General features: G+C 64.0%; 3 protein-coding genes across 9 annotated transcripts in view; 2 read left to right on the plus strand and 1 right to left on the minus strand.

The window, feature by feature from the left end:
• Positions 1–2,023: 2,023 nt before the first annotated feature.
• KISS1R (KISS1 receptor) lies at positions 2,024–6,158 on the plus strand. Its single transcript, XM_023242671.2, has 5 exons — positions 2,024–2,492; positions 3,873–3,997; positions 4,381–4,516; positions 4,820–5,052; positions 5,353–6,158. Exons 1-5 carry the CDS (start codon positions 2,249–2,251, stop codon positions 5,767–5,769), a joined length of 1,155 nt encoding a protein of 384 aa, XP_023098439.1. The 5' UTR covers positions 2,024–2,248; the 3' UTR covers positions 5,770–6,158.
• A 1,212-nt stretch (positions 6,159–7,370) lies between these two features.
• Positions 7,371–14,043, minus strand: LOC102899473 (basic proline-rich protein-like). The gene is made up of 5 exons (XM_045042066.1): positions 13,906–14,043; positions 12,645–13,028; positions 9,222–9,419; positions 9,015–9,121; positions 7,371–7,661 (listed from the first exon to the last, which is right to left on the minus strand). Exons 1-5 carry the CDS (start codon positions 14,041–14,043, stop codon positions 7,652–7,654), a joined length of 837 nt encoding a protein of 278 aa, XP_044898001.1. The 3' UTR covers positions 7,371–7,651.
• Positions 12,378–22,224, plus strand: part of ARID3A (AT-rich interaction domain 3A) — a 32,667-nt gene continuing 22,820 nt past the window's right edge. Inside the window, exons 1-4 of one of the 7 annotated variants that reach the window (XM_023242531.2) lie at positions 12,381–12,533; positions 15,348–15,483; positions 16,135–16,775; positions 17,609–17,957. In XM_023242531.2, coding sequence (XP_023098299.2) covers positions 16,378–16,775; positions 17,609–17,957 — 747 coding nt within the window. In that variant the 5' untranslated portion in view covers positions 12,381–12,533; positions 15,348–15,483; positions 16,135–16,377. The other 6 variants (XM_023242535.2, XM_023242542.2, XM_023242543.2 and 3 more) reach the window with 6 other exon arrangements.

Here is a 22,224-nt window from a genome sequence, read left to right on the forward strand (position 1 = left end):
ACTTGGGCTTGGGTCATGATCTCGCGGTCAGTGGGTTCGAGCCCTGTTGGGACTCTGTGCTGACAGCTCCGAGCCTGGAGCTGCTTCAGATTCTGTGTCTTCCTCTCTCTCTGCTCCTCCCCCACTCACACTCTGTCTCCCTCTCAAAATAAATAAGCATAATAATTAAAAATTTTTTTTAATAAAACAATTTTTTTTTTTTTTACATAGGGCAACATCAGTTCCCACCCCCTTTCACCCCTGAGGATTTGTTCATTTGACAAATGTCCACTGTCAGCAGGGCCCAGTGATGGGCTCTGGGGTGTGGCAGTGGCCGGGACAGACCCTTTCCCCTCGGAGTGGGGCAGGAAAGAGGAGTTCTCCGAGAGAGGGACTGGCGGGCTGCAAAGTGAGAAGAGTGTGTCAGGCAGAGAGGACAGCCAGTGCAAAGGCCCTGAGGTATCCAGAGTGACCAGAGCTGGGTGATGAGTGAGCATGAGGGGGAAGGAGGCACAGGGCCGAGGGTGGACCCGTGAGCCCTGCGGTCCTGTGATGGCGGGTCTGGCAACGGGGAGCTGTGGGAGGGTTGGGAGCAGAGAATCGAACCTGTGGAATCTGGCTGGAACCCACCCTTCAGTCTACAAGAAAAGTGGAAACCAGGACCACGTGAAGAGACGCCACAGGGAGACAGCGGCCGCAGACAGCCTGTTGGAAACTGTGCCGGACCATGACCGGATCACTTTGACAAACACACAGGGTACGGGGGAGGGGCTGCTAAAAGAGCCCCCAAAGCGCGTACTATGTGGCATCATACGGATAAATGTGAAAAGAGCCAAATGAATCAAAGGTGATATAAATCCAGAGAGAAGGCGCCTGCGGGGGGGGGGGGCGGCCAGCAGGGGGTCCTGGGGGGGTTGGTTCCCGCTGGTTCTGGGGGGCGGGGATTGGTTCCTGCTCCCGCCCCCGAGAACTAACTGCCCAATAAATGTGCTAATTCTAGAGCATGCGACCGGGCCTCCCCCCCATTCTGGGGTCTCCTTTCTGGGGAACCTGGGTTGGTACCCTCCTCACACCCGCCTGGACCCTCGGCCGCCCCAGGAGCTGCCGCTGCTCTCCCCACAGCCCCCACCTCAAAGAAGTTTCTCTTCCTTTTCTGATTGTTTAAGCCGTTGTCCAGAATCGTCCTCAAGATGGAAAGCGGGTGGACAGAAAAAGTATCTGGGGTACGTGGGGTACACATGCCCTTGCAAACTGCCCTCCACCTGGTTCCTACCCCCAGTGGCACAGGTGCCCACGCCCCCAGTGCGAGTGTCCAATAGGGGCAGCCAGTCAGGCAGGGGGCCACACCCCCATCCACAGCCAAGGAGTCCCCGCAGGCTGTGTACTTCAAGAACAGGTATCTTCTAGGGGCGCCCGGTGGCTCAGTCGGTTATCGTCTGATTCTGGCTCAGGCCATGATCTCGTGCCCACCTTGGGCTCTGCGCTGACAGCTCAGAGCCTGGAGCCTGCTTCAGATTCTCTGTCTCCCTCTCTGTCTGTCCCACCCCCCCACCCCCGCTTGTGCTCTGTCCCTCTGTCTCTCAAAAATAATTAACGTTAAAAAAATATATATGAAAAAGAACGGGTGTCTTCTAACTGCCAGTTCCCCGGCGGACCTGACCTGCCCTGCTCTGAGCCTTCTATGGCTCTCCAGTGCCCCTTCTCCCAGCCTCTGATGGGGGCTGGCCTCCCTGCCAGCCAGGGCCCACCCACCCGGAGCCCCAGCCACGCGGAAGGCTAACAGGGCGCCTTCTCTGGTCTCTGTTTTGTCCCCGCCGCTTGCCTGTCCTCTGAGTCTCAACCCCCTGGTTAGGCTCGCCCTCTAGGGTCCACAGCAGCCTCCACACAGCCTCCCCCCTCCCCTCTCCCCTGGTCCCGCGAGCCCCACCTCCAGCCTGTCCCTCCAGGGCTGCGGGGCCAGACTGTGCAAGGAGAGCGAAAGCGGGAGAAGGTGGCTGTGCACGTGAGTGGAGGGCGCACGGGCAGCTGAAGGAGTGGCCAGCGGCTGCGGGAGAGGCGGGGACCAGGGGGGCGCAGGGGATAAAGTGGCCGCGGCTGCGTCGGCAGCAGAGAAGCCGCCCTGCCCCGCGGAGTCGCCCTCCGGGTCTGGTGGCCTGCAGCCGAGACCCTTCCCAGGCTCCGCGGGCGTGTCCCCAGCAGGCAGCGAGGAGGAAGGTCGCCGCCTGGGCGCAAGCCGGCGGGCGGCCAGGGGGAAGAGGGCGGCGAAGCCATGCGCGCCGCGGCCACGTCCGCGCCCAACGCGTCCTGGTGGGCGCCGGCCAACGCGACGGTCTGCCCGGGCTGTGGCGCCGACGCCTCGGACGGCCGGGCCCCTGTGCCGCGGCCGGTGGACGCCTGGCTTGTGCCGGTTTCCTTCGTGGCGCTGATGCTGCTCGGGCTGGCAGGGAACTCACTCGTCATTTTCGTCATCTGCCGCCACAAGCAGATGCGGACGGTGACCAACTTTTACATAGGTGAGCGCCCGGGCACCTGCCGGCCACTCCGGGGGTCCCCAGAGAGGCCCAGGGGGCCTCCTAGTGCGCTGTGCTCTCCCAGACGGCACCCCCGCCCCCCGCCCCGTGCAGGGAGCAGGTCCCGTCCCTACTGTCCCTGACTCTTGGGCTAGAGCTCGAGAACTCTGGAGTCTGGACAGTGGCCGGTGGAGAGCTTGGCCTGGCCCTGAGGAAGGTGTCTGGCTAAAACGTGGTTCTTGTGACACGGTGTCCTATGAATGAAAGTAGGGAGAGGGGCTGCTAGGCCCGCGGGAGCCCGGTTTGCGACCCTTGCGCCAATGAAAGGCTCGGTTCACACATTTGTATGATGGGCCGACCGACTTGGCTCAGGTGAGTGCTCCTTTTCCTCTATTCCGTGGTGGCTGCTGGGCAGCGCCACTGTCTCCAGCTTGCAGACCCGGAGGCAGGTTCAGAGGGGACGGGGGCGTGCGCGGCTCTCCCAGCCCCGACGGGGGCGCGCCCCAGCTCTCCCAGCTCGGACAGGGACGCAACCCCAGCTCTCCCAGCCCGGACAGGGGTGCGCCCCGGCTCTCCCAGCCTCCACGGGGGCGCAACCCCAGCTCTCCCAGCCACGACGGGGGCGCGCCCCGGCTCTCCCAGCCTCGACGGGGGCGCACCCCGGCTCTCCCAGCCGCGACGGGGGCGCGCCCCGGCTCTCCCCAGCTCGGACGGGGGCGCGCCCCGGCTCTCCCAGCCGCGACGGGGGCGCAACCCCGGCTCTGCCAGCCTCCACGGGGACGCAACCCCGGCTCTCCCCGCCTCGACGGGGGCGCGCCCCGGCTCTCCCAGCCTCGACGGGGGCGCACCCCGGCTCTCCCAGCCGCGACGGGGGCGCGCACCGGCTCTCCCCAGCTCGGACGGGGGCGCGCCCCGGCTCTCCCAGCCGCGATGGGGGCGCAACCCCGGCTCTGCCAGCCTCCACGGGAGTGCAGCCCCCGGCTCTCCCAGCCCGGACGGGGACGCAACTCCAGCTCTCCCAGCCCGGACAGGGGTGCCCCCCGGCTCTCCCAGCCTCCACGGGGGCGCAACCCCAGCTCTCCCAGCCTCGACGGGGGCGCAACCCCGGCTCTTCCAGCCTCGACGGGAACGCGCCCCGGCTCTCCAGCCCGGACGGGGGCGCGCAGGGCGCAATGACTGTCGCTCAAACGGCCACGAAACCCGTACTGAGGGGATGTTTGACGTGTACGAATGGGGGACTGGAGGGCGCCCCAATTTCTCTGCCGAAAGATGCCGGGGGATCTTCCAGGCGGTCTTGTGGGTTACTCGGAGAAAGGCAAGGAAAGGGTGGGGGCTGGGCCGGGCTGTTGGGTGGCTGAGGCCCCCGCGTGTTCCCTCCTGCAGCCAACTTGGCGGCCACGGACGTGACCTTCCTGTTGTGCTGCGTGCCCTTCACGGCCCTGCTCTACCCGCTGCCCGCCTGGGTGCTGGGCGACTTCATGTGCAAGTTCGTCAACTACATGCAGCAGGTGCGCGGGCTGGGGAAGGGGCCGCGGAGTCCAGGGGCGGGGCCGAGGAGGAGGTGGAGCCTGGGCCTGGGGACAGGAAAAGGGACCGCGTAAAAGGCAGAGATACAGTTAGGGACCGGGCTTGCGGAGCTGGGCCGGCGCCTTCTCGCGCGCCTGTCCCGCCTTCCTAGGATGGCTGTGCTTCTGCCCATCTCAGCGGACCCCCAGCGGCCCGATCAAACCCGCACTGGGATCCCCCTCTCTACCCCTGGAGGCCCTCCCGCGACATGTCCCGTTTGTGCCCGGGTGTTTGGACCTGTGGGGGCACCCGCGGGGTGGGCGCAGACGGGGCAGGCCCCACACCGCACACGGGACGAAACGCCCGCTCTCGCCCCCTCCCCCAGGTCTCGGTGCAGGCCACGTGCGCCACCCTGACGGCCATGAGCGTGGACCGCTGGTACGTGACCGTGTTCCCATTGCGCGCCCTGCGCCGCCGCACACCCCGCCTGGCTCTGGCGGTCAGCCTCGGCATCTGGGTGGGTGAGTGCAGCGCGAGCGCCGCACGGGGCGAGGGGGGGGGAGGGGCGACAAGCCTTCGTGCCCTGGGCGCCCCCACCCCCACCCCCCGCCCCGCCAACCGCCCCTCACTGGGCTCCGGCCGTGCGTACATCTGGGAAATGGGCGCTCCCTCCGAAGAGCCGCCGAAGGCGCGGACCCCGGACGACGCGCGCCTACGAGGCGCGCCCAGTGACGCTGCCCCAGGGGGCACCTGAGGGTAGGGGTCCTGGCCTCCTGGCGTCCCTCGTCCCCGGGGCAGGGTCTTCACCCTGTCGTGTGGCGCAGGCTCGGCCACCGTGTCCGCGCCGGTGCTCGCCCTGCACCGCCTCTCGCCCGGGCCCCGCACCTACTGCAGCGAGGTCTTCCCCAGCCGGACCCTGGAGCGCGCCTTCGCGCTCTACAACCTGTTGGCGCTCTACCTGCTGCCGCTGGTCGCCACCTGCGCCTGCTACGGGGCCATGCTGCGCCACCTGGGCCGCACCGCCGTGAGCCCCGCGGCCGCCGACGGCGCCCTGCAGGTGAGCGGCCGCCGGCTGGCTGGCTGGCTGGGTGGAGGCACGGTGTGGGGGACGCGCGTCTGGAGGAACCGGGGGTGGGGGGGGAGAGGGGGCAGCGAAGTGTGGGGGGGGGGACGTGCCAGGCTCAAGAAGGGAGGCCGGCTCAGCGAGTAGAGCAGGCGCTTTTGCTCAGGGGGTCACGAGTTCAGGCCCCACCTGGGCCCCGGAGCTTACTTTAAGAGTGAGCGACCACGGAGGGGGGCTCTGCCGGGTGGCCCCGGCCAGCCCGCAGCCTTTCCTCACCACCCCTCCACCCCGCAGGGCCGGCTGCTGGCAGAGCGGGCCGGCGCCGTGCGGGCCAAGGTCTCGCGGCTGGTGGCCGCGGTGGTCCTGCTCTTCGCCGCCTGCTGGGGCCCCATCCAGCTGTTCCTGGTGCTGCAGGCGCTGGGCCCGGCGGGCGCCTGGCACCCGCGCAGCTACACCGCCTACGCGCTCAAGATCTGGGCACACTGCATGTCCTACGGCAACTCGGCGCTGAACCCGCTGCTCTACGCGTTCCTGGGCTCCCACTTCCGGCAGGCCTTCCGCCGGGTCTGCCCCTGCGCCCCGCGGCGGCCCCGCCAGCACCGGGGCTCCGGGCTGCCCGCCCCCGCCGCCCCCCCGACGGAGCTGCGCCGCCTGGCCGCCCCCCTGGCCACCGCCGGGCCCCCGAAGCCCGGGAGAGTGCGGGTGTCCTGAGGGAGCGTCCGGCCCCAATCCGGGCGGATTCTGCGGGAGAGAGCTGGGCCCCTGTGGGACAGGTGCCGTTTGAACAGCAACCGCTCGCATGTGGTTATTAATATCTCGGTTTCTGTGCAAGATAATCATAGTGAAAACGTCCCCCCCCCCCATGTCCCCTCGGTACGAATTTGCTGTGATGTCTGCTCCCACTGATATCCTAATTACTTACTTCTGTATTTCCTGAAATTGAAGACACTTTGATACTGGCACTCTCTGGAACGTTCCCCCATAGCACTGACGGACATCTTGCAATCGTAACGTTATAAGCTTCGTCCCATTTTCAGAAATACGGACATGTGAACAGCGTGTGATTTTTAAAGTGCTGAAATAAAGTAGTGTTACTGCTACCCGGTGAATGTCCAGCGTCCCGGCTGGGGAAAGGGCGGGTGTCACGGAGTGCACAGGTGCTCCCTGGAGCACGTGCACAGAGCCGCTCGCCCGACGGACGGACGGATGGGCGGACGGACGGCTCCTTGAGAAAGCGCCCCACAGCGGAGGGAGGCAGAAGAGCGGCCGATTCTCACTCCCGGGCCTGTGGAGTAACTGGGCTGGGCTGGGCTGGACGGGCGCACCTAGCGGCCGGACCTGGAAGGCCCCAGAAGGCCTTCCTGGCAGGCCTAGTGGCGGAGCAGTCCTCTCCCCACGCCCCCACCCCCCACCCATGTGGCTGTTGGGCTTCCTTCCCGCATGGCCGCATGGTGCTCCCGGAAAGTCAGGCTCATCCCTTGGCACAGGTTCCAGGAAGAGCCTGGAGGCCTGGGCTCAGAAGCCCCACACCGCTGTTTGCACCCGGATTGCTGCGAGCCGTCAGAGCCTCGCCCCGCCCAGATGTCGCTTGGGTGGGGCTGCCTGCGCAGGATTAGTTCAGCCTTCCCCCAACAGCCCTGCTGGCTGAGGCTTAGTCACTCCTGCAGGACCCCCGCCCATCTCTGGGAGGGCTCCAGGGCTCCCAACTTATCTGGAAACAGCACGGCCCTGCAAGTAATCCAAATTGGCAGCGATGTTAATGTGAGACCAAGAGGCCAAAACACAGGGCCATTTCGACATTGGCCTGAAGCTGGCTTGTTCTTGTCTTCAACACCAGCCTCCAGACCGGGCAGGACAAGAGGGTGGAATTCTCCCCTTTGCCCACAGGCCCTGCCGCCCCCGCCCACTCCCTGCCCTCCAAACTCACCCTCTCTGTGCAGCTGCTTGAACTGCTGCCATCCCTGTGGCCTCTGGGCCTTTGCACATGCAGGTCTGGCTGTCGTGCCAGCTGTGCCTCACTCATCCATCAAGTCTCAGCTCAGCTGGCTCCTCCTCCTCCTCCTCCTCCGGGAAGCCTTCCTGGAGCTCTCTGCGCCCAGCGCTGCCCCCATCACGGTTCTGATGTCCCTGTGTTGTACCTGCTGGCTGCCTGTCTCACGTGGTCCCCCACGTATCCCCAGCGCCCAGCGCATGGTCGGGCTGATTAGATATTTGCGGGATGAATGACCAAGTGTGTTGTGGGGGTTAAGAGAGAAAGTGTGTGCAGAGGGAGTGGCACAGTTTCTGCAGGAAAAACGTTTTTTTTTTAAAAAAAAAAGAAGGTGAAGGGGGCTCTGGGGTATTCACGTCAGAGAAATAAAAGCTCCGGGACAGAAAACCCGCACACTTAGCTCACCTGCGGCAGCCGACACGCGGTACCTTGGGCGTCCACGACACGCGTGTGGGCAAGCACACTCGCCCACCCACACCATGGGACACAACTCAGCAGCAGACAGTTGTGGGCGCGGGGCAGACACGTGGCCCCTCGGACGCATCTCCCAGAATCACGCGGGGAAAATCAGGCAACCCCCAAGGTTACACGACACGTGTGGTTCTAACAGCACCTGGAGGAGAGAGCGTTATGGGGATGGAGAAGAGACCGGTGGTTGCCGGGGTGAGGGCGGTAGGGGCGGTGAGCGAGGTGGGCGGGGGGGGGGGGGCAGCAGGAGGGACCCTCGTGATGGCACACTCCTGTCCCATAAAACGGGGAAATCCAAAGAAGGTGGGCGGATCGCATCAGTGTCAAAATCCTGGTTGTGATACCGTAGTGCAGTGTTACAAAATGTCACTGTCGGGGGAAGCCTGGCGAAGTTCTGCGTCAGGATTCACGATTATCTCAGGAAAACACACAAAGTTGAAGGGCTGAAAGGGAGGTCTAGGAAGAGGAGTCGTTTGGGGCCCATTTAGCTGGACCTCGTTTTCGGAGCCCCTCCCGTGTGCCAGGCTCTGCGCTGGGGGTCGGGCCACGGCAGTGAGGAGGGGCTTCCTGTACACAGTCCCTGCCTGGTCTTGGACGGAAGGGGCAGACTACCTGGAGAGATGCAGAGTTAGAGCAGCAGAAAGGGTCATGAGAAAGACATGTGTGCCCCTCGTGGGTCACTGGGAGCCTGACCTTGGTGGGGGTGAGTCCGGGAAGGCTTCCTGGAGCAGGCAAGTCTGGGAAATGTGAACGCAGCTCGGAGGTGGGGGAAGAGCACAACAGATGGGGAGCACAGACAGTGTAAAGGCCCTGGGGCAGGAAACATCTGGTGAGAAAGAGCTAGAAGGCCTGCGGGGCCAGAGGAGAGTGCAGTGGGAAGATTGCCAGCTGCAGGGATAAGCCGGATCTTTCCTGAGGGTGATGGGAACCATGGAGGCTCCTAAGCAGGGAGGGACACGGCCAAGGTAGGTGGAGACTTTTCCGGTTTATTACTTCATTACTACCACGGGTCTTGCCTTTTGAGCTGCCAGGACCAGGCATATGCCAGCACAGCCCATCCGAGAGAGCAGGTGGGATGGGCCTCAGGGCCACCTGATGGGGATAAACCCTGGGGGTCTGGGGTAGGGAAAGGGGCTAATTTCAATTTCCGATAAACAATGAACAACTTTTTAGTATAAGTAGGTCCTGTGCAAAACTTAGGATACACTTAAAATTTAACCGCGAATCCGGTATTTATCTGGCAATTCTACCGTAGGACATTCAGAAGGAGCCACAGGGGACAAAATAACTCCGCGGGCCTCAGTTTCCCCGTCTGACCCGGGAAAGTCGTTTTCAGGGGACACGGCGCCACCTGGCGGCCTCAGGCGCCGGCCCCGCCCCTGACTGCAGTCCCGTCGGTGCCCGGCAGGTGGGGCGCGCACCCCACCGAAGTTCCCGGCTCGACCCCCACAAAGGAGCCGCCAGCGCTAAGGGGCGGTCGCCCATGGGAACCCCATACCAGACCCCGGCCCAGCGTCTCCCCGATGCGGAATGGGTCAAGCGAGCCGCATCATGAACTTCCTGGGTCGCAGGCACTTTCGTCTCCTCGGTCTTGTCTATGAGAAACTATTAAACGTGATACTTTACTGTTTTTACAAAACCTAATATAATTTAGGCTGGATTCATTAATATACATCCGTTATTGGTACATTTGCTTTTCTCTTACTTTAAAAGTTGTTGAAATCGCATTTTCGTGGACCCCGGCTTGCAGGGCCAGGGCAACCCGGGAGCCAGGTGCAAGTGACGGAAAACAGGGTTGAGTCGTTTCCACGGGGCCCAGCACCCCTGTCCGGGCTTGTTTGTTTTGGAAATCAAGACGGTGAATTGTTCCCCTCCACCTCTGTATAGACAGACGCCAAAAATCCTGTGGGATGAGGGAGGGAACACACGAATTCACTCAACCAACATTTATTGAGCAACTACTATGTGCCAGGCACAGCCTCAGGCCTGGAAACCCTGCTTCAAGCAAGGAAGAGTGGGTCAAGTGAATACCGGACGTATCAAAAACAGAAGCACCTGGATGAAGACAAAACAGGGTGACATGATGGGGTCACGCCTGACCCTGAGAGGTCAGGGAGGGACCCTCTGAGGAGCAGAGGCTCCAGTGTGAAGCAGGAGAGGGCACGGGCCATGGGGTGACCTGGAAAGGGGACGCCACACAGAAGGACTGGCCAGTGCAAAGGCCCAGATGTGGGAACATGTTTGAGGAGGAAAAACATGGGGAGGTGGACTGTTTGGGATCTGGGTGAATTTTTTTTAAAACTATTTTTTCAATCTTTTTTGTACATTTATGTATTTTTGAGAGACAGAGAGAGACAGAGCATGAGCGGGGCAGGGGCAGAGAGAGAGGGAGACACAGAATCCGAAGCAGGCTCCAGGCTCTAAGCTGTCAGCACAGAGCCCGACGTGGGGCTCGAACTCACAAAGGCGAGACCATGACCCGGAGCCAAAGTTGATGTTTCACCAACTGAGCCACCGAGGCACCCTCCCCCGCCTTTCTTTTTTGATCTGGGTGAATTTTTAAGAGGGTGCTTCCCCCACCCTCCCCCACCCCTGAGTGGGGAGCTGGCTACTTTTTCCCCGGGGGGGGGGGGGGGGGAGGTGTCCCAAACCCGCAGGGGCCTTGCAACATGGTCTGGACAGGAAACCTTATAGGACTTGGGTCTCTGTACCCATTTCCCAGCTTGCAAAACAGAGACCAAAGAAGGGTCAGCACCAACTGGAAATCACATAGCAGGACCAGGAGGACCGAGGTGGAACCAGGGCCTGCTGCCCACTCCCAGTGGAGCCAGCAAGTCTGCGAATCAATTCCCAGCTCCCTCCCTGGGCTAAAAATAGGATGGCCTCACTGGAGGCAGCTGGGAATCCTGCAGCCCCTCACCCTCTAGGACTGGGCACCTCTGGGGAAGTCGCTATGTATGGACAACTTTCCCCAGGGAAATGGGGGAAGGGCAGCACCCCCCCCCACCCCGCCCTTGAGAGTACCCCGCCGTGCCCCTCCTTTTGAGCAGAAGGAAATGGAACCCTCAAAACGAGTATACGAGGAATGAATTAACGTGGACTCATTTGGGGGTGCCTGGGTGGCTCAGCCTTTGAACGTCCGGACTCTTGATTTTGGCTCAAGTTGTGGTCCTACACGCTGCGGAGGCCAAGGGATCCAGCCCTGCGTTGGGCTCCCCACTGAGCGTGGAGCCTGCTTAAGATTCTCTTTCTCTCCCTCTGCCCCTCTGTGTACACGTGCGCTCCCTCTCTAAAAAGAAAGGATAAAAAACAAACAAAACATGGGCTCCTTTTACAAGGGAAGACGGAGGCAGAGAGGCTCACGAATCTCACCTGGGTGGGGCAGGGAGTGCCTTCTGATGTCCTTGGCTCTAGGATGGGGAAGAGGCTTTCCTGCACTTGGGAGAAGTGGCTCCTGGTGGGGGGGGGGGTGCCTGGACCCTTATGGTGGCTGTCCTCCCACCTGGGAGCTCACCTGGGTCTCTCCAAGCTTCCCCTCTTTGGGCAGATGTCTCTGCCCCTCCCACTGGAGGGGGGTGTGGACGAGCAGGCAGCTGGGACTGGGTGTTTAATAGCCTAAAGGTGGAGGCCTCTCACCACCTGCTGCCATTAGGCTACAGGAGGCCCTGGGGCTCGAGGGCTGGGTTCCTGAAAGGTGGGCAGGACTCCAGCCCTGGGGTGGGGGCAGCCTCCAGGCACTCATCCCCTGGGCTTGGGAATCCCACCCCCCACCCCCACCTGAAGCAGGAAACCTGCACTTTGCACTGGAGGCTTGAGGTCCTGAGAAGATGTCAGTAGCGTGAGCCTTAGGGTACATGAAACCAACACTGAAAACCAGGGGCCCACTCCACCCGGTAGGACCGTGGACAAGTGGCCCCCAGGCCAACTGCCCACCCGTGCTCCCACTGGGTTCACATCTGGGCTGCAGCCGGGCCCCTGCAATTAGTCCCAAGGGTGGCCCCTGGACCTCAGACCTCCCAGCAGAGCCCACATCCACATCCCCACCTTCGAGGCGCCCTACTCTGTTCCTCGGCGTCGCTCTCTTTGAAATGAGGACATTAAGAGTCTCTCCTACACAGAGATGTGAACGTGCATAGGACACATGGCGGGCAAGGGGAGGCTCAGAAGATGAAAATTATTATCAAGTTATTATTACCAAGGAGATTATCTTGTCTCTCCTCCTAGAGGGTGACGGTCGGGGGCAGGGGTCGTCACGATTTCACAAGGAGTCTTCCCGAGGACCAGCACGCACTCCCCCACCCCCACGCTTGTGTCCAAGCAGCGCTGCCCCCCCCCCCCCCGCCCCCGGCGGCAGCTTTCCCTCTCCTAGGCCTCTCCCCACCCTGCAGCACCCCCGACGAGGGTCCTGGCCTCCTCCCTGAGCCCCCGGCCTGCTCTCATTTCTCTTCCTTGTAGCTCCAGTCATCACCGAGTCTTTAATCCCCATTTTACAGATGTGGCAACAGAGGCTCTGTTGGGGGTGGGGTGGGGGGGGGGGCGAAGTCTCTAGCTCCAGGTCGCTGGGCTATGGGACAGGAGTGAAACTCCGAGCCCGGAAGGGCAGGCCCGTCCTAGATGCCGGGAGAGCTGGTGAAGGGGTCCCGGACCCGGCTCGGGTCCCTCCAGCCCGCCCTGACGGAGGTCTAAAGCCCTCCCCTCCCCCTCGGATGCTCCCAGTCCCTCCCGCGCCCTCGGCGTCCTGTGCGCTCGGAGCCGCGGCGCGCACTTTGCCCACCGTCCCTAAGCAGGGGGCGGGGCCTCCCGCGAAGCTGTTCCCCTTCCCTTTTATTATTTATTATCATTTAAAGGGGCCGTGACCTGAAAATTTCTGGCCACTCTCTCCCCCTCCCCAACACTCCTGGGCTGGCGGTGCGTCCTCGGACCGAGCGCGGGGGTCGAGGGGGCGTCCGGGAAGGGGGAGGGGGCCTCACGAGACCCCTCCCCGCGTCCCGGGCCGCAGCGCTGAATCACCGGCGAGGTATTTGCATCTGAGAGCGATTTGTCACCCGGTGATTTGTCTGCGGGGCGGTGAGCGCGCCGGCGGGGGGAGGGGAGGGGCGGGGGAGGCCGCGCGCGGGGAGACTCTTACCAATCGGGTCGGATGGGGGTGTAGACGCGGACTCGGCGGGCGGCTCGGTGAGTCGGCGCGCGGCACAAACCCGGCGGCGGCCGGGAGCCAGCAGCGCGCAGCTCGCGGCCCGGGCCGGAGGCCAGGCGCGGCCGGGGCAGGGCCGGACGCCAGGCGCAGGGCATGCGCCCCCCGAGCGGGCCCTGCGCGGTGAGGCGGGGGGGAGGCTGGCCTTTTAAGTTGCGGGTTCCGGTCCCGGGTGGGCGCAGTGCGCCCGGGAAGCCAGTGAGGGGGGTCTCCAAAGTTGGGCAGGCACAAGGGTGGGGGCCCAGGACCGGGAAGGCGACTCCGGTGGGTCCGAGTTGGGGTGGTTTTCTCCGCGACCCCCCTCGGAGACCTCACCCCCTACCACATTGCGCTAGGGCCGTCGGGGGTCCCGAGTGAGCGCCGCCCCCCACCCCCCAGCGGAAGGAAATGGTCTCTAGGCGCGCGCGGGGGGCTGCGCTCCGGGTTCTTATCTCATTTTTTTTTCTCCCCGGAATCGGGTGCTTTATTCCCGACCCCCGAGCGGAGTGGGAACGCCGGGTGGGGAGGGCAGTTCCCTAGCGACCCTCGCCAGCTTGGAGGGCTTACTTATAAAGTGTCGGCTCCGGAGCTGAAAGGGACCCCTGGAGGAGGACCCCCCCCCCCCATGCCCACGCCCGGGCGTGGGTTCGGCCGGGCAGCCAGCGCTCTGGCGGGGATCCCCGGGAAAAGCCCCCCCGCCTCGGTCAGTGCCCCCCAGACACAAAAGCGGGCGCAGGAAGCGCGGGGAGCGCGCGTTTGTCAACTCCAACGTTCGGCGTCCGACCCCAGGCGGCGGATTTGTCAATAATCTTCCGTTTTTAGTCGCCCGGGCCGGAGGGGTTGCCCCCCCCCCCCCATGCAAATCGGTCGCTTTCCAAGAAGCCTTTGAAATCCGGACTGGGGTTTTTGTCGTCTTATTTCTTCTCTTTCTTCGGTTTTTCTTTTCTCACTTCCTCCGGGCCGCCCCACTCCCGACTCTCCTAGCCCCCTCCCCAGCTTTCTGCCCCACCCCACCCCCTCTTCCTTTCGTGGAGTGAGGGGCCCCTTTCGCCACCCGCGGGCCCCAGCCTTGCACAACTCTTTAAATAACCGTGTTTTGCAAGGCCCCGGCCCAAGCGGGTGACCTCTCTCTCCGGGAGGCATTGGGGGGAGGGTGTGGCCCAGGATCCCTCTGGCCCCCTAGTCAGGTTCCAGCGACCACCCAGCACACCCCCACCCCTGCCTGGTCCTTGCCTGGGAATGCCTCTCTCTTAGGGTTGTCATAAAGTGGGGGGTAGGGGCCGAGGACAAAGGGCTCTTGGGGGAGGGGTCTGGAGGGGGTGGGCGTCGCCAGCTTAGGGTTAATGGCGGCCATGGGGGCCCCAGGCAAGGCCCAGGGGAGCTCTGGGGTTCCCACCTGCCCCCTCCACCAACCCCAACGTGGAGGCCTGCCCTGCTCCCCTCCCCCACTGGGCGACCCGGAAGGGTCATTAAACCCAGCAGGCCCGGGGGTGGGAGGCTGGGGGGGGGGGGGGAGTGGCTTCCTCTGGCCTCTTCCTTCTGCCCCCCAAAGAGGAGGGGGGTGTTGCCTGGAGCGTTTCCGTAGGGAGGGGGGGCTTGTCTTGAAGTTGTCAAATGTGGGGGAGGGGTAGTGGACCAGACTAGACACTGGGCGTGAAATGTCCCCTCTGCACTTCTTAGGGCTGGTGGGGGGGTGACCACCAGTCCCTGGAGGGGTGGAGAGTGGGGGGCTGGGTGCTACTTCGCTGCCCCTAAGGACACTATACTGGTCACCCTCTCGCACTGTGGCCTCTGAGAGGGTCTTTGTGCCCTGAGACCCCGTCCCTACTGGATACCAAGGTCCTTTGGGGACATGACCCTCTCCCATTTCCCACAGGGGTCACCCACCGCCCCCCCCCTCCCCCCCGCCTCACTGCCCTTTCACCTATCCAGATGGAAGCAGCAGGGGGTCTGGGGAGAAAGCAGAGGGCCACTGGGTCCCTGTGGCTCTGCAGGGCCCCTCCCCTGACTGGGTGTGTTGAGGGGGGGTCTATACTGCAAGACTCCCCTGAGTGGGTTCAGGCTCGGATTAGCAGGTCACTCTGGGAGTTGGGAAGGTGGCCAGCCTGGGGAATGGGTGTGAGCTAGCTAGCGACCAGGAGCCTCTGCCCTCCGGCCCCTTCTGTGTGTGGGTCCCTGTCTGCCCCCGGAGTGGCTTGGGGGTTCATTTGCTGGGTTAGGGGCAGTCTCCTGTCCCCTCCCCCCATCTCCCGTCCCCCTTCCCCATGATGTGACATCTGTGTTGTCACTACTGGGCCTGTTGGCTTCTGCCCGGTTTGTTTTACTGGCGGTCTGGGCGGGTGGGGGTGTGGCCTGGGCTTGGTGGGGGGGGGAGCTGGGGTGGGACCTGCGTTCTTCTGTTTGGTGAGGCCTAGCAATGCCAGGTTCCGGGTGTCCCTGCCTGAGACCTGGGCAATTAGGGTTGGTGGTGGTTTGAGGAGACCCCAGACTGGGGCACAGCTCCTTGCCTTCTGGGGGCGTTGGCCCCATTTGGGGTCCCAAAGGGCAGGAGGACTCCCCTGCAGAGATCACGTGGGGTGGTGAGGGAGGCTCTGATGTCACTCAGATCCTGGTTCAAATCCCAGCCTTGCCGGGAACGTGCTGTGTGTCCTCCAACAGGGCATCTCCTGGCCTCAGTTTTTCTCATCCGTAACATGGGGACCATCCAGCGCCTCCTTCCCTAACACGACATGGTGCCTGCCGTGTGCCTGCCTTTACCGTCACACACTTGCTTCGTCCCTGCTTGAGCACAGAGGTGGGCGCTGTCAGGACACCATCTTGCAGATGGGGAAACTGAGGCCTAGAGAGGTCAAGGCTGAGGAATGGGATGGGAGCGTGAGTGAGGAGGGTGATCACAGGACCGGTATACAGGAAGCCCTCGGTCTGGGCCAGCCACAGTCTTGGTTGGCCTGAGTGGAGGGGGGTGGTGCCTGGAGCCATCTGGACGGGGCTGCACCAGCAGGGGTCCAAGCAGCACCCGGAGCTCGGAACCAGAACCCGGAACCCATCTGGACTCTGGTGCCTGGTAGCTGGCTGTGGCCAATCGGAGGCCGGGAATGCCCCGTCCCCCTGCTGTGTTTATGAAGCAATAATCCAAGGTCTTCCCCAGGAGGTGGGGTCAGGAACCGCATGTTTCTTTGTGGCCCAGACTGGTGGGGGCCACCTTCAGACCCTCAGGAGTTCAGTGCAGGGTGACCCCCGCTTCCCAGCCTCCCGGAGGGCAGACAGAGTGGGGGCGGATGGGGAGAGCACCATCTACCACCTCCAGGGAGGCCTCCAGGTCTGCACCCGGATGGGAATGGTTGGGAGAGATTTTCCCAGAGGCCTTTGCGGTCTGACCTCAATCGGGAGGATGGGGCCGAGGAGCCCTGGAGTGTGGTCTGACGGTCTCTCCTGCCGCCCCCAGGTCTCTGCAAACCCGTGAATGAGCCAGACACCAGCCGCCGTTGCCCGGTGCCTGGCGTGAGAAGGAGGCACCGCTGGCATGCCCTCAGCCTGAGCACGGCGGCCCCCGCCCCCACCCCCCGCCACCCTGCACTGTCCCGGCTCCCCTGAGGCCCCCACACTGCAGTGCGGCCAGGCCCCCTCCCCGCAGGGGCCGCCCCTGCCGCCCACGTCTGGTGCCCGGGGCGGCCCGGCCCGCAGGGCCATGAAGCTGCAGGCGGTGATGGAGACACTCCTGCAGCGGCAGCAGCGGGCACGCCAGGAGCTGGAGGCCCGGCAGCCCCCACCGCCCCTGCCGCCGGAGCTGCCTGCCGGCCCCCCGGCCCGGGCCAGGGCTGCCCCGGACGAGGACAGAGAGCCAGAGAAGGCCCGGATGCAGCGGGCCCAGATGGCCGCGCTGGCCGCCATGCGGGCCGCTGCTGCGGGCCTCGGACACCCGCCCAGCCCCGGCGGCTCTGAGGACGGGCCCCCCGGCCTGGAGGACGAGGACACGGCCCGGGAAGGGGCGCCAGGCTCACCTGCAGCCCCGGGCCGAGTCCGGGAGGCACCAGGACGTGCCGAAGGTGATGAGCACTTGGAGGACGCGGGCTCCGACGGCGACCTGTGAGTTGGGGGTCTGCGGGCTAGCCGCGAGCAAGCGGTGGGTGAGCGTTCGATGCGTACCAGGCGGCTCTGGGCCCTGGGGACACAGCTGCGCAGGCAGGACCAGACGCTGTCCTGCCGACTGCTGAGATCCGTGCTGTCCCTTAGAACCTTCTGGAGGACGGTGGACACGTACCAACCAGGATAGGAGCCACCGTTCCAATTGCGGGGGCCCTGAGTTTGTAGCTTTATGCCATCTTGATCTAAGGGCACTGACCACGTGTGGCCAGGAGCCCCGTGCCCGGCGAGGCTACAGCAGGTTCAGTGGCCCCGGGGGGAACCTGCACAGAACGGGTGCTGGCTGGCCCGCTGGTGCGTTCCGCCTGGATCGCGCGCAGGCCCCGAGCTGAGTGCTGGCAGGGCCCCGGGGGGACCCTTCTGGGAATACATTGAACGAGCAGAGAAACAGGGTGATTGTGGGCTGTGATAAGGAGTGCCGAGAAGACGAAGGATGGGGGTAGGGAGAGGTGTCTGGGGCTGGGAACAGCATGCCTGGCAGAAGGAACAGCCTGAGCAAAGGCCCTGCGGCAGGAACTGGCTGGGCGATCCTCCAGGCCCGCCAAGGAAGCCTGTGCAGCGAGTGCAGGAGGGGTTAGCAGGTGGGGCTCTGTGCCGACGGGAAACAAGACAGCGTAGGCTATGGCCCACGCCCCTCCCAGCACCTGCAATGGGGTGACGGCTGCTCTTCTGTGCAGAGAGAGGGAAATCGAGGCTCTGGCGAGGAGCAGACCCTGCCCTGGGGCTGCAGTGAGCTGGCGCCATCTCCCCTGACCTGTGCCCTCTGCCTGCCCCAGGAAGCCAAAGTGGGAGGAGGAGGAGGAGGAGGAGGAGCTGGAGGAAGAGCTGGACGAGGAGGAGGACGAGGAGGAGGAGGACGAGGAGGAGGACGAGGACGAGGAGGCGGAGTACGAGGACGAGGAGGGGCTGGGGCCCCCGGGCTCTTCCGGCCTGGGTCCCGCGGCTCTCATCCCCCGCAGGGCCCCGCCGTCCCAGGCTTTCCGGGGTGACGGCGGGCCCCGGGTGCTGGGCAGCCAGGAGCGCCCAGGGGCTGGCCTGGCCCACGCTGGAGGGGCCGCCCACGTGGCGCCCCAGCTGCAGCCGCCGGACCACGGGGACTGGACGTACGAGGAGCAGTTCAAGCAGGTGGGTCGCGCGTCGTGACGGGGGCCTCGGGGCGGGCGGCACCCAGCTGCACGCTGGGAGCCCTGCAGAACGCCCCGCCGAGATGGGGGCCGTGGGTGGGACCGGCCGGCCGTGGAATGCGCGGATGTGGGGGAGGGAGCAAAGCCAGGAGAGAGAAGCGTGGGGGCTGCTCGGGCACGGAGTGTGTACCAGGAGGACCCGCAGAGAGACAGCAAGGAAAGGGGCCCAGGCAGAGGCCACGCGACCCGACCGGGCTCGGCCTGGGTTGTGCGTTCGGGGCGAGGCCCAGCGGATGGACGTGTGGGCAGAGAGGTGGGGGCTGGGGCATACGGGCCGGAGGCCTTGCCGGTCAGCGTGGAGTCTGGCGTGTCGAGGCCACAGCCGTTGGTTGAGCCGGGGGTGGCCACGTCGCTGTGGACTGCAGAGCGGCTCCCTGGGGCTACAGAGGGGCGGGGAGGAAGCAGGGCCGTCCTGGTGCCTTCCCTGCGGGCGGCCGGGGCAGAGGAAGTGGCCGGGCGGGGGACCCTTTGAAGTTGGGCCGAGCTGGGCTGGGCAGATGGAAACCAGATGGCGTCCGGCCGGGCTCACATTCCAGTCCGTGGCCAGCTGGGCCCTGCCCCGACCTCCAGGAGTGGCCGGCGGGGGACCTGGCGTTCCCCGGCCCAGGGCCTGAGCCTCGAAGGGCTCCACTGGACAGGCCAGCGTGTGAGAGCCGGGAGGTGGCTACGAGTGGCCTCCCAGAATTGGCTGTGGGCCCCTCTTGGCGGAGCTCTGGAGGAATGGACCAGGAACTGGCCTCCGGGGACGAGGGCATGGGCTCCAGCCTCTCTTGGGGAAGAGCGATGTGCATCCTGCAGTCCTCCGAGACCTGCCTCAGGCAGAGACAGGACCCGTAAAGTAGAGGACCTGAGATCGGACACGTGCTGAGGGGGACAGGCCAGGAGCTATGAGGAGGGGAGGGGTGTAGAGGGGGGACGGTGCCCCCCACACCCCCTTCCTGCTGGAGGCTCCACCCCGGCGTGTGGACGTGAGCCTGCTCCCTGCCTCAGTGTCTCTCCCCTTCAGAAGGAGACACCAGCGGGCTGGGTTCCTGCCTGTCCCGTTTTGCAGGTGGGAAAACTGAGCCACAGTGTTGCTCTTAACGTCCTCTGGGTCCAAAATAACACAAATGGGCACAGCGTGGGCAAGTTATATTTATTTGTTCACGGAATATTTACAGAGAGCTCCAGGCTCGGGGGCTGGAGAGCTGGATAGATGCACCCAGCATTATAGGGTCATGGCCAGGCCCAAAGGGAGACTCAAGGCCACACAGTCCTTGTGAGGTCAGAGTTTGACAGGACCCCTAACCTCCCACCCCTGCTCAGTGGCCTCAGCCCCTGGGGCTCAACACTGACTGGAGGCAGGTCACAGGCTCAGACCCCAAAGCCCCCGGGCGTGTCAGGAACAAAGGGCCACGGTAGCCACCCGCACTTGTCTGGAACACGATGGTGATATTTCAGGGATGCCCAGGGGTGGGGAAACCGAAGCCAGAGGGGGTCAGGGAACCCCAAGCCACGTGCATGTGGTCAGTGTCAGGGTCATACTGAGCCCCTACAGACAGAGCCCCCGTGCTGTGGTGTGGAGGTCCGTATACCAGGAAACACTGAAACTGCTGAGGCGGTCAGGGGGGGACAGGGGGGGACGTGGGGGGCCAGGTGGGAGAAGCCTCTCGGGCTGTGCCGTGAGGGTCAGGTGCATGCACACCGAGGGATGGTGCACCTGGCGGAGAAGACGGCTTGGGCAAAGGCTCTGAGGCGGGACCCAGACTGGCTCGTGTGTGGAGGCCAGATGCTGCCAGGCTGGGCCCCGCAGGAGACGGAATCAGGTCCCCGGGCAATGGGGCTGCGGGAGGTGCGGGCCGGGGGGAGGGGAGGGCCTCTCTGCAGCACGGGGACTCGTTCCCGCCCGGCCGCGGCAGGTCCAGCTGGCCGAGCACCTGTGTCGCCGGTGTCGGCACTGTCCTGGGCCATGTTGACTCTGGCGCCTGCCCCACAGCCTTCCTGGCACGTGGCAGCCGGGCCGGCCGGCCGCCCACTTGGCACTGTCTCTGCCTCTTCCTCCCCAGTCTTGGCAGGGCCTGGGCCGACTTCCCCTACGAACCCTCGATAGCCGTGAAGTTCCGGGTGGCTGCAGGTCCCGGGGCGGCCAGGGCGGGGAGGGACCCGGAGCAGCAGGCTCGTGGCCACGGAACCTTCCCTTGAATCACTGGGGCCTCCCCGCTGTAGGGCCCTGGGAACACGCGGGGACGGGGCCCACACGCCTGGAGTCCATGGCCAGGATCGGGCAGCTGCAGCAGCCATTAGGATCTTAGGCTCCTGGCATCACACGTGGCATCCTGGTGGCTTCCTGTCCCCAACACAGTGTGCCTGGGCTCTAGAAAGTGGCATTGCAGGATTTTAAACCAGACTTTTTTTTTTTTTTTTTTTTTTTAAACCCTGCCTCCCCTCCAGCAGACTTTTAACCTCAAATCTTTGGCTGCTTAAGGATCGGGATCCCTGGTCTCAGCTCCTCAAACGTGGGGACTGTTTTCAACAGCTTTATTGATATCAAGTCTCATAGCACGTGATTCACCCAAAGTGTGCGACTCAGTGGCTCCTAGCGTCTTCACGGAGTTATGCGTCTATCACCCGTCTATTTTAGAACATTCTGGTCACCTCAAAAATGAACTTTTGTAAATGCATCTTTTAGTCCTTATGCCCCCACCCCCTCTCCCAGCCCCTCCCCCACCAGCCCCCTTCCTGTGCCTGGATGAGCCTGTTCTGGACGTTTCACACACGTGGGCCCACACCCCGTGTGGACTCTCGCGTCTGGTTCCGTCTCTGAGCGTCGTGTGTTCAGGGTCCGACCGCGGGGCGGCGGGTGTGCGCGCCTCACTTCTGCGGCCGAGGGACGTGCGCGTGCGTGGTGGATGCACCTGAGGGGCGTGCACGCGCACGGCGGACACGTTCAACTGTGGGTGTGCGCGTGCGCGGTAGACATGGTTTCCCCCCCTGTGGACGTGCGCGTGCGCAGTGGACACACCGGAGTGGCGTGCGCCGTGGATGTGTTCGTCTGCAGATGTGCGCGTGCTCGGTGGACGCGGTCATCTGTGGGTGTGCGCGTGCGCAGTGGGTGCACCGTGTGTCTGCCCTCACCTGTGGATGGCGTTGCTCACACCTTGGGCTTTTGTGAGTCGTGCTGCTGTGAGCACGTGTGCGCGTTTTGTGTGGATGTGTGTTTTTAGCCCTCGTGGGCACAACCCCAGGAGTGGGATCGCTGGGTCAGGCGGTAACTCTGTCTGACCTTTCGAGGACCCGTTGACCGCTTCCCCCACAGCGGCACCACCGTTTTCCTCCCCATGGCCGCACGAGGCTCTGGCCTCCCCACGTCCTCACCAGCACTTGTGATCACCAGCGATTACGGCTTTGGCGCCCAAGTCAAGGTGGGGTGAGGTCTCACTGTGGTTTGGGTTGGTGTTAAACGTAGGGGTGTCTTCCCCCCGCTTTTCAAGGTGATGTCCTTCCGCTGCCTACCCTGTACAGGTAGGGTGACAGCTCCGGCTGGCACGTCACCTAACCGTGCAGGAAGCTGATGGGCCTCTCACCGGGGTCCCCTGCACACACCGTGGATCCTGCCGGGGAGGGCACTTGAGTGCTGGACCTGTTTTTCTGACGGAGATTGGCGTGGGGTGGCTGGGTCGACCGCCCAGTGCCACGGATGAGGTGTCTGCGCTGGGACCGGACTCCAGGGTGCGCTGGAGGGGCGGGGGCGAGCCCTGCCTCGGCTTTGGGGCTCTGGGGACCCCTGGGCCTCTGTCCCCTTTGTCTGCAGTGGAGGCGATGGGTCCAGGGCCTCACATCAGGTGTCAGGACCTGGGGCCTGGACACACACGGGCACTTAGGTGGGAAGGGCCACCTGCTGCCTCAGGCTCCAGGCCCCAGGGGCCTCTGTGTCCTCTCTGGGGACCCTGCCCAGGCCTCCTGGGATCCATTTTATGCCTGTGGGTGTCCTGCTTCCCTACAGCAGGCCCGGCCCAACGCAGAGTGAGGCTGGGGTCGCATTTCATTTTTTTTCTGGCCCTTTCATCTCGCTTAGGTTTTTTTTCTGGTTTTTGTTTTTTTCCTAGTTACAGAAGATACGCGGCTGCTTTTTTAACTCCATTTTCGATTCCAGAACTAACACGGATACCATTCTCGTGGAAGGAGAAAGGGAATCTGCTGGCCTTCCTTTGGCCATTCATGTCCAGAAA

The sequence above is a fragment of the Felis catus genome, chromosome A2, assembly GCF_018350175.1.
Source record: "Felis catus isolate Fca126 chromosome A2, F.catus_Fca126_mat1.0, whole genome shotgun sequence".
In the NCBI taxonomy this organism is placed as follows: domain Eukaryota; kingdom Metazoa; phylum Chordata; class Mammalia; order Carnivora; family Felidae; genus Felis; species Felis catus.

Coding starts and splice junctions, on each gene's coding strand:
- LOC102899473 (XM_045042066.1), bottom strand. CDS start 14,043: ATGGCCGCCATTAACCCTAAGCTGGCGACGCCCACCCCCTCCAGACCC. Junction 13,029..13,905: donor CAGGCAAGGACCAGGCAGGG/GTGGGGGTGTGC, acceptor GCAATGTGGTAG/GGGGTGAGGTCTCCGAGGGG. Junction 9,420..12,644: donor ACCCCCATCCGACCCGATTG/GTAAGAGTCTCC, acceptor CTCATCCCACAG/GATTTTTGGCGTCTGTCTAT.
- KISS1R (XM_023242671.2), top strand. CDS start 2,249: ATGCGCGCCGCGGCCACGTCCGCGCCCAACGCGTCCTGGTGGGCGCCG. Junction 3,998..4,380: donor TCGTCAACTACATGCAGCAG/GTGCGCGGGCTG, acceptor CCCCTCCCCCAG/GTCTCGGTGCAGGCCACGTG. Junction 5,053..5,352: donor CCGCCGACGGCGCCCTGCAG/GTGAGCGGCCGC, acceptor TCCACCCCGCAG/GGCCGGCTGCTGGCAGAGCG.